The 10,000-nt window shown below is 39.1% G+C and overlaps 1 protein-coding gene across 9 annotated transcripts in view; it reads left to right on the top strand.

The window, feature by feature from the left end:
* LOC143029790 (cell adhesion molecule Dscam2-like) overlaps positions 1-10,000 on the top strand; it is a 971,930-nt gene that overhangs the window by 884,713 nt on the left and 77,217 nt on the right. For all 9 annotated transcript variants that reach the window (XR_012966874.1, XR_012966873.1, XM_076192789.1 and 6 more), the window contains exons 11-14: positions 61-265; positions 1,471-1,743; positions 3,533-3,669; positions 6,463-6,607. Coding sequence is in view for 7 of the 9 variants with exons in the window: in XM_076192789.1 (XP_076048904.1) it covers positions 61-265; positions 1,471-1,743; positions 3,533-3,669; positions 6,463-6,607 (760 nt within the window). In the remaining 2 variants the exon portion in view is untranslated. The remainder of the gene's footprint in view (positions 1-60; positions 266-1,470; positions 1,744-3,532; positions 3,670-6,462; positions 6,608-10,000) is intronic.

Genomic DNA, 10,000 nt, shown 5'->3' with positions numbered 1-10,000 from the left:
TCGCAAAGGAGTTCTTCCTCCGAAGAGAAAAGATCCAATCCTCATCGCCACTCCTTCCAGGTGGACGGTCGTCCCGTGACTCACCAAAGCGGCCCCTTCGGAGGCGAGAGGGTGACGGTGGGTGAGTGGAGGGGCACCTCGACTACCCACGTCACCAGCTTCGTCAACATCACCAGCGTCGCTCCTCTCGACGGAGGCGAGTATCGCTGCGAGGCTGTCAACACGGCAGGAACCACCTCACACCACGCAAGGCTCAACATTTATGGTAAGTGTGTGTGTGTGTGTGTGTGTGTGTGTGTGTGTGTGTGTGTGTGTGTGTGTGTGTGTGTGTGTGTGTATGTCTGTGTGTGTGTGTGTGTGTGTGTGTGTGTGTATGTGTGCGCATATGTATACATGTATGTATATGTATAAATATATGTATATTTATAAGTGTATGTATATGCATATGTGAATGTATATGTATATATACCTGTATGTGTATGTGTATGTATATGTACGAGTATATGTATATGTATATATAAATATATATATATATATATATATATATGTATATATGTATATATAAATATATATATATATACATATACTGTATATATATATGTATATACCGGTATATATATATATATATATATATATATATATATATATATATATATATATATATATACTATATATATGTATATACCGGTATATGTATATACCGGTATATATATATATATATATATATATATATATAATATGTATTTATGTATATACATATATATATATATATATATATAGTATATATGCATATATATATATGTATATATATATGTATATATACATATATATACATATATACATATATATATATATATAGTATATATGTTTATATATATATATACATATATATATATATATATATATATATACATATGTGTGTGTGTGTGTGTGTGTGTGTGTGTGTGTGTGTGTGTGTGTGTGTGTGTGTGTGTGTGTGTGTGTGTGTGTGTGTGTGTGTGTGCGTATGTATGTGTGTATACATATATATTATATATATACATATATATGTATGTCACAGTCCAAATGTGTATGCATAAATCTTTATTTGGGCAAGTGGTTTTGTTCTAAATTGGCATGCACATATATCAAACTATATTTCAGTTGTTTTGATTTAAAACTCAGATCTTCTAATTAGATACTAAATTATTTTTTATATAGATTAAATCATTTTTAATTGACATACACATATATTGAATTATATTTTAGTTATTCTAATTTCAAATTCAGATCTTTTGATTTGAGGCTTAAAATATATGTTATGATTCTGTCCCGAAGTGAGGAGTGCATCACTGGTACTGATCAACGCCATGGCAGAGGTACTTCATTGAAAGCTCATAAGCAGAAAAGAAAAATAAGAAAGACTTTTCCACTCAAACTCACAAGATATCTTTTAACCAAGGGCCCGTTTCCCTTTCCTTTTCCTTGAAGGACCCCCGGTCGCCAGGAGCCCCCACAACATGAGCGTGGTCGGGGGCCGTGAAGCCGTGATTCCGTGCCCCGTTGCCGGGTACCCAATCAGTAAGATCACGTGGGCCGTCCACGGCCGGCCCCTGACCCCGACTCAAGGACGAGGACCCCGGCCCGACGGGTCCCTGGTGCTCCGCCCGGCGGATCCTGAGCATCACGTCGGGCGCTACATGTGCACCGCTTCTTCGAGCCAGGGCAGATCCGCTTCGGCCTCCTTCTTCCTCTCCATCGTTAGTAAGTATATGCTCGAATTTGACATGGTGTCTGAAGCAGGGCAGTGAGGAAAATGTGAGGAGGGACAAAAGTAAAGAGAACCGGTAAAGCAAGTGTTGGTTAAAAGTGGAGGAAGGACGAAAGAAGAGGAGAAGAGATGGGAGAAGAAAGGTGTAGAGATGAAAAAAGAGAAGAGAAATTATGGGGGATTGTATCTCATTGGCGACAACTTGAGCTTCTATCCTCCGGGACAATACCGCGCCAAAGATGCTGAGTCACAGAAGTGGTAAAAGAGGAGGAGGGAAGAAAGGAAGAAGAGTAGAAATCAAAAAGGATCAGCAATATTTTTTGAGTGGAGATGAGTCTCCAATCATAAAAGAATGCTGCGTAGCTCTGGCCTACAGTAGTGTCACTTAAGTCCCTAACTTGTTGACAGTCTAAAGTGAACTTAAGTGAGGAATAAGGGAGGCGGGAACTCGAAGATAACTTCAGCACAGACGGGTTTGATGTCGAAGGAGGGAGACGAGAGAGACGAGAGACAGTGGTGGTTGTGGCGGCGGTGGCGGTGGTGGTGGTAATGGTGACGATATGGTTTGTGGTGATCATGGTGATGGAAATCGTGGTTAAAACGATGATGGTGACGGATCTAGGAAGAAGAGAGAAGGAGAGAACTCTGTGCTGGTGTGTTGGACGTGGACATCAGAGAGAGAGAGAGAGAGAGAGGGAGGAGGGAGAGAGGAGGAGGTACAAGCACTGACAGGAAGTCGATATGAAAAAAAAAGAGAAATACTTTGGGAGGGGATAGAGAGACGAGAGCGGATGGCGAGATAAGTAGAGGAGACGGTAAGGAAGAGGCGATGAGTAGCTTTTCGGGGGGGAAGGATGCTTGGAATAAATCAGGAGTTCGAAATGGTACTAATGAGTGGCACAGTGTCCTCCTTGTGTAGGAAGAGTGAATAACCTGTCGAGAAGGAAGAAGAGGAGCCAAAGGGTCTCCCAAGAAAAGACCATCCAGGCGAAGAGGTAGGCTTAACCAAAACAAAGAGGAGGGGAAAGAGGGATTAAGAGATGCAGGGAGTGAATGGGCCCACAAGGGTCCATGCCCTTCTGACGAAGGGAGGGGCAAGTTCAGGCTAACCAAAGAGGAGAGAGAGAGAGGGGGGAGGAAGAAAGGAGAGAGATAGATAGATAAAAAGAGTGAGTGAGAGAGAGAGAGAGAGAGAGAGAGAGAGAGAGAGAAGATGCAAGCTGGAAGTAAAATTACCCCTCTCCCCTCAGCAGCACACTTCACAAATTTTGTTCTGCTCAATGCCGAGTGGTTCTGTAGTTTCGCTCTGCCAATTTCGAACTTACCCATCCCTGAGCTGTTCTCATCCCTAATCATATCCACATTTATTTTCCTCGTTCCCGTCTCTGTTCTTTTGTCATCTTTGCCCCCGTCCCCTCAGCTCAAAGAAATTCCTTGACGACGGCTAGAACAAACCTCAAAGGAATGAAACGGCGCAACAGGGCTAGTCAAGATAGGTTCGAAATGTGTTTAAACGTTTTGCTGTGGAGGGCGGGAGACGGTTTCCCTTAACTAAATAAACTCGTTTATAGTTAACTAAAATAAACACTTAAGTCATAAAAAAAACTCAGGGAGGGTAGATTAAAACGCCCTTTAGTATTTATTTGACTTCACGAGCTCCTGATTCATTCCGGTCTTTCTGACTGTTGTGGGCCTTCGATCTTTGCGGTTCTTCCAGACCTCCATTCTTTGTGACTCTTCCGGTTCACGGGCCTTCTAACGCTTCTGACTCTCCTGCCGCAGAACCTCCGGTGCTCGCTGAGTTCACCTTCCCAGACTCCATCGTGTCCGGGATGAGGCTCTCCGTGTCCTGCTCCATTATGAGTGGCGACCTCCCCATCAGCATAACCTGGCAGCGAGACGGGAATCCCATGCCTCAGGTTAGTAACAAGTCCTCATGGACCAAGAGGTCTCCAGATGGTTCGCACCCCGACTGTGCCCTATTATAGCTGAACTAGGCCTCAAGTATTCACCGGAGGGGGCTGGGTTCTCTGCTAAATGGAATCGCCCGGTGCCAGACAGATAAATATATGATAACGACCCCCTGCCTATAACCTCAAGTTACAAGGAGATGTTCCCCACTTTACCGAAGGTGAGCTTGTGAACATGTATATGAACATTCCCACAACATCGAGGGTGAGTAGGTATCCATATATACGAATGTCGACCCCTTCAATCATACCGGTAGCACGGGGTAAAATAATTCCAGTAGGTAAGTAGGTAATTCCAATTCCAGTACCACCGGACAAACTCGACAGTAGGACACTCCGATGAATCCCCTGATCCATGAATGGCTGGTGAGTTACCACGATTTCATTTGACCGATAAAAGGTCCTAGATTGAATAGAATAGCCCCATATATTCGGTAGATTGTAGACATTACCCTATACAGTCCCATAACCTCCTTATATGAGTTGAATAAGAAAGAAAGAGCACATTGTATCAACCGGAATGAAGTTTGTGAAGAGGAGACCAACTCCAGGTAGGCAGGTACGTATTTATAGATAAGAATGATCAGAACTTTCACAGCAACTTAACGCCTTCTGGTACAAGTTCACGACTGCCAACACCTAAATCATCCTCCGGATATCGGATTTATTTATTTCATCTTATTTATTCATCTATTTATTTAGACCAGGGGTTCTCATTAGGGGTGAAATTCACCCCTAGGGGGGAATTTTGGGATTTCTGGGGGTGATTTGTGACCACAGTCAGCTTACGGGGTGAGGAAAGCAATTATAGGTTTTAGCCTATCTGGCCTGTCACCTGGGCTGGATTTATACTAATTTGGGAAAAATATATACTAATTTGGAAGAAATAAAAGGGTTTTTAGTAATATTTGCATATTATTTAGAATGCACCCTTTGAAACAGACAATCTTGGAAAGGAGGGGGGAATGACATTATGACAAATGGTGAAAGGGATGAATAAGCCAAGTAAGGCTGAGAACCCCTGATTTAGACCTAAACATTCAATTGACGGACGTCTTGAACCTATGGTTTACATCCGAAGTGTGGGCTGTTCATACTAAAATGAAACAGGCTGCAACTAACTACTAATTATCTGACTAACTAACCAGTTAACTAACCAGCTAACTAACTAATTGACCAACTAACTAGCTAACTAACTAAATATCTAGTTAACCAACTAACTGACTAATTATCTATTTAACTAAATAGATACCTGATTAAATATTCAATTAAATGAATAACTATCTAAATTTCTAATTAATTGACGAACCAGTTGACTACTTCACTAAAGAACTAATTAGTTACCTAAGTACCTAACGAACAATGAACTTGTTAAGTAATCTACCAATTGACTAACTAGCTAACTAAATAATTTATTCATTCAATCATCCATCCATCCATTCATTTATTTATTCATTTGTTCATTTTATGCATTTATTCATCTTATTCATTTTATTCATTTATTCATCTATTCGTTTATTCGTTTCATCGTTTATTCGTTTATTCACTTATTCATTTATTAACTTATTCATTTATTCATTTAATCATTTATCCATTTATTCATTTATTAATTTTTCATTCATTCATTCATTCATTCATTCATTCATTCATTCATTCATTTATTCATTTATTCATATATTCATTTATTCATTTATTCATTTATTCATTTATTCATTTATTCATTTATTCATTTATTCATTTATTCATTTATTCATTTATTCATTTATTCATTTATTTATTCATTCATTTATTCATTTATTCATTTATTCATGTATTCATTTATTCATTTGTTCAGTTATTCATTTATTCATTTATTCATTTATCCATTTATTCATTTATTCATTTATTTATTTATTCATTTATTCATATATTTATTCATTTATTTATTTATTCATATATTCATTTATTCATTTATTCATTTATTCATGTATTCATTTATTCATTTATTCATTTATTCGTTTATTCACTTCATTTATTCATTTATTTATTAATTCACTCATTCATTCACCGATCCATTTATTCATTCAGCCATCAATCCATTCATTCATTTATTGACACATTCATTCATTTATTAATTCATATATTCATTCATCCATCCACCCATTCATTCATTCATCCATCCAACCACCCATTCATTCATCTATCCATCCATCTATCTATCCATTCATTCATTCATCCATCCATTCACCCATTTATTAATTCATTCATCTGTGTATCCATTCATTTATCCTATCATTCATTAACTAGTCAACTTGTCCCTTCCTCCTTAGTTAACACAAACTCGACCTCTACGAGTAATTGCTCATTTTGTTTAATGGAATCCAGCATATCAATCATATTTCTAAGATGTTCTTTGCATGCGCGCGCCATCTCAGTAACCTCAGCCACCCACCCCCACCCCCCACCCCACCGCCCACCACCCGACCCAACATCCTAGATAGTAAGGAACCCTCGCTACTGCCAATTGTCATCGTTATGGGCCAAGGTCCCATAGCCTCTCGAAGTCAGGTCCTCAGTCATGGTCTTCATGAACATAAAATTACAGTCCGAAGACTTCCAGGATCACTTCAATACCAAATAAAATCGTCTTAGCACTCACTGTTTCCTACAGAAACTTTGGTCTGTGGAAACCCACAAAGCTTCTGTGGTTCGCGGAATCACTGAGACACCGGACTTCTCTACCTTGTCTTCGTTTCTTAACAGGATCCCGATGTCACGGAGACGCACTCGCAGTTCTTCAGCAATTTGGTCTTCTCCAACATCCAAGGGCGCCACGCAGGAGACTATACCTGTACTGCCTCCAACTCCGCTGCCTCCACCGCCTTCACTGCCAGCATGAATGTCAGAGGTAACGTGTGTCTATATATCTACATGTAAACTCACATTAAAACATGATAACTTGGAAAAAATGTATATGTCATATATATATATATATATACTGTATATATATATATATATGCATATGTATATATGTATGTATGTATGCATGTATTCATATATATATATATATATATATATATATATATATATATATGTGTGTGTGTGTGTGTGTGTGTGTGTGTGTGTGTGTGTGTGTGTGTGTGTGTGTGTGTGTGTGTGTGTGTGTGTGTGTGTGTGTGTGTGTGTGTGTGTATGTGTGTGTGTTACTTAGACAAAATTTTGTAGCACATTTGTAAATAATAATCACGAAGAACCCCCAGTCGGAATAAAAGGAAACTTTAGAAGAAAGTGCAACTTCTATACTTCGGCTAATAGCTACAGCCCTCTTCAGGAAAGTACTTTCCAGAAGAGAGCTATAACTATTAGCCGAAATATAGAAGTTACACTTTCTTCTAAAGTTTCCTTTTATTCCGACTGGGGGATCTTCGTGATTATTATTTACAAATGTGCTACAAAATTTTGTCTAAGTGACATATATATAAACATATATGTGTGTGTGTGTGTGTGTGTGTGTGTGTGTGTGTGTGTGTGTGTGTGTGTGTGTGTGTGTGTGTGTGTGTGTGTGTGTGTGTGTATGTGTGTGTGTGTGTGTGTGTGTGTGTGTGTGTGTGTGTGTGTGTGTGTGTGTGTGTGTGTGTGTGTGTGTGTGTGTGTGTGTGTGTGTGTGTGTGTATGTATATATATATATATTTCCGTATAAGAATAAAGATATAGGGTGAAAAAATAGATTAGGAGAGGGAGAAAAAGATTTATATGCACGCACACACACATCTGTAAGATAGGTTCCTATTCTAAATAATATATATTTTGAAAACAATCGGAAAACTCAGAGGCTACTAACACTTATGAAAGAAAGGGGATGCGGAATAAGGGAGAGAAAAGGAGAAAGGGAGAGAGAGAGAGAGAGAGAGACAGACAGACAGACAGACAGACAGACAGACAGACAGAGAGAAAGAGAGAGAGAGAGGGAGAGAGAGAGGGAGGGAGGGAGGGAGGGAGAGAGGGAGAGAAAGAAAGAGATTGCTTATTTTGCCATAGACTAGTTTACCTGTGCTCATATCCTTGTAGACAATCCTGTGCCGCCGTCGTATGTTATTTTATATTTCTTGTATGGGTCTAGTTTGTCGAGGATGTTTATAATTTCGTTAAAATTCCTCTCTTTTGTAGGAAGTTAAGGAGAGATGATAGAGGTACTAGTGTTTTATCACCCAAGAGTTGGTGTAGCGTGTCATTATTGCTTGAGGGGGTAGACGGCAGAGTAGGTGATCGTTATTGATTGTTGTGTAAATCGGACATTCTAGTAGTATATGGTATTGTGAGTAGGAGCTTTGCATTTATAGGCGAGAGTGCTGTTTTCTTCCATGAGGTGTTCACATGTGCGACAGGAATATCTTGTTCTTGGGTAAACTAGTGTTCTTCCAAAACGTCGTTTATGTTAAGGCAAATACAACTATAGATACATGTGTGCTTGACTGTTTTTAGATTGTTTCTTGGATGTTGTTCCTCAGCGTCTTTGCCACATGCCATTGGTGATCAGGAGACTTGGTAATAGCCTGTTATTTGCGATGAATTGGAGACATCGAAAGGTAGAGATGCTACCTTTTGAGCTGCCTTGTCGGCTCGTTCCTTGCTGGGGATGCCAACGTGAGATGGAACTCAACAGAAAATTTCAAGAGGATGGAGATTTGGATGATCCACGAATGGATTTGGTGGACCAGAGGGTGGCAGGACCTGAGGGTGGAGACTACATTTATGGACATTTCGTGAATCTGATACGATGATATAAGTCCTGTGTTACAGGATGTAGGTCCTATATTATAGGATGTTGCGGAGGATGTGATTAATAGGTAGGGTGGCGATTGAAGTAATTGAGAGGTTAAGATTGAAGTAATTGAGAGGAAAGATTCAGATATCTTTTCAGATAGGCACACTTCTGCGTAACTTACTGCATGGTTAAAGTGTGAATCATTGATGAAAATGTGACACCTGTTGAATGAGTAAATAGGTGTAGAAACTATTTTCCCTCTTTTTTGTGGGGGTGTTATTGTGGCTTTGAATATGTCTCTGAATATTTATGCCTATTCCCCCACTGTTTGTTATGGAAGGTTTCGAATACGGTGTGTTGTCACTGACTGATTAGATTTTTTTTTAGTCTGTCAGAGTAAAAGGCGTATGTGGTTTCAATTTCATGGATAATCTTTCCGTGATTGGTTTTCTTTTGCCTTGTGAATTTTTCTTCGTATCTGTCGTGGGGTGCAATCAAAGGAAACTGTTACAAGTCCTCTTCATATTTTCGTAACTGAAACCCGAGGAAATATCTCAGAGTTCCTGACAGAGGACATCACAACGGTTTCACACGAGAAAGTTGACCTCGTTCTTCAAGGAGGCGTCATGGCTAAGATCTTTAAAAGTTGGCAGATTCATTGCTTTTAATCTCTACCCATATGGTTCATCTGCCGACAGGAGACCTTTTGGTCCATATCTAGGTCGGATGCGAAAAAAATCATAATAATAATAAAACAATAAATAAAAGCCATAATAATGTAAATAACAAATAAAATACATAAATATATTGTATTCTCTCGATTTTGCTTATGTCCTTGACAATGTGTGGAGCCCATACTTCTGACTCATATCCTAGTTTTGAACTGATCATGGCTTCGATGAGGATTTGTTTCATCATGTCTTCATCCATATAGTGACAAACCACTTTAAACTTCTGCAGCAGTCCGTATGTTTCTTCCACAATCCTGCAGATATGTATCTCAGATGACAGGTTATCTTTTATCGACACTCCTAAATCTCTCTCCTCCTTTGCTTTTGTGATGGATTTTCTTCCCAATGATCAATTTAAAGGTGGTCTTTTGCACCTATTCCCCATTTCCTGTACATTGTATTTTTAAGTATTGAGATTAATCTTCCATTCTTGGTTTCATGCTAAAATAGTATCTGTCTTTTTGCAATAGAGTATAGTCCTTGTTCTTCACTCTTGTCATGATTTTGCATTATCTGCAAACATGTTGGCATAACTTATTGTACGTTTCATCAAATCATCGACACAGTTATTTCCCATGGACTTTAAGTATCAAGTATGAGATCTCGTTACCCCCTGAAGTTTGTCTCACGTCCGTTGATCCCAAAAAATTGAGCACTCCCTTCACCTCTTTATTCATATATTCTAAACTCGAATTTCCTCTCACCTCACCCTCCTCTAAAATAATAAATAAAAATCCGTTGTAAAAAGAAATTTCATTGTTTCTGGCTGACCTGATGCCTTATCAAAGATGTCACCTCTATCTGT

The sequence above is a fragment of the Oratosquilla oratoria genome, chromosome 11 (assembly GCF_046742065.1).
Source record: "Oratosquilla oratoria isolate Oo_2021 chromosome 11, ASM4674206v1, whole genome shotgun sequence".
Lineage (NCBI taxonomy): Eukaryota > Metazoa > Arthropoda > Malacostraca > Stomatopoda > Squillidae > Oratosquilla > Oratosquilla oratoria.
The sequence above is the reverse complement of the archived record's forward strand: the minus strand, read 5'-3'. Positions and strand labels throughout refer to the sequence as shown.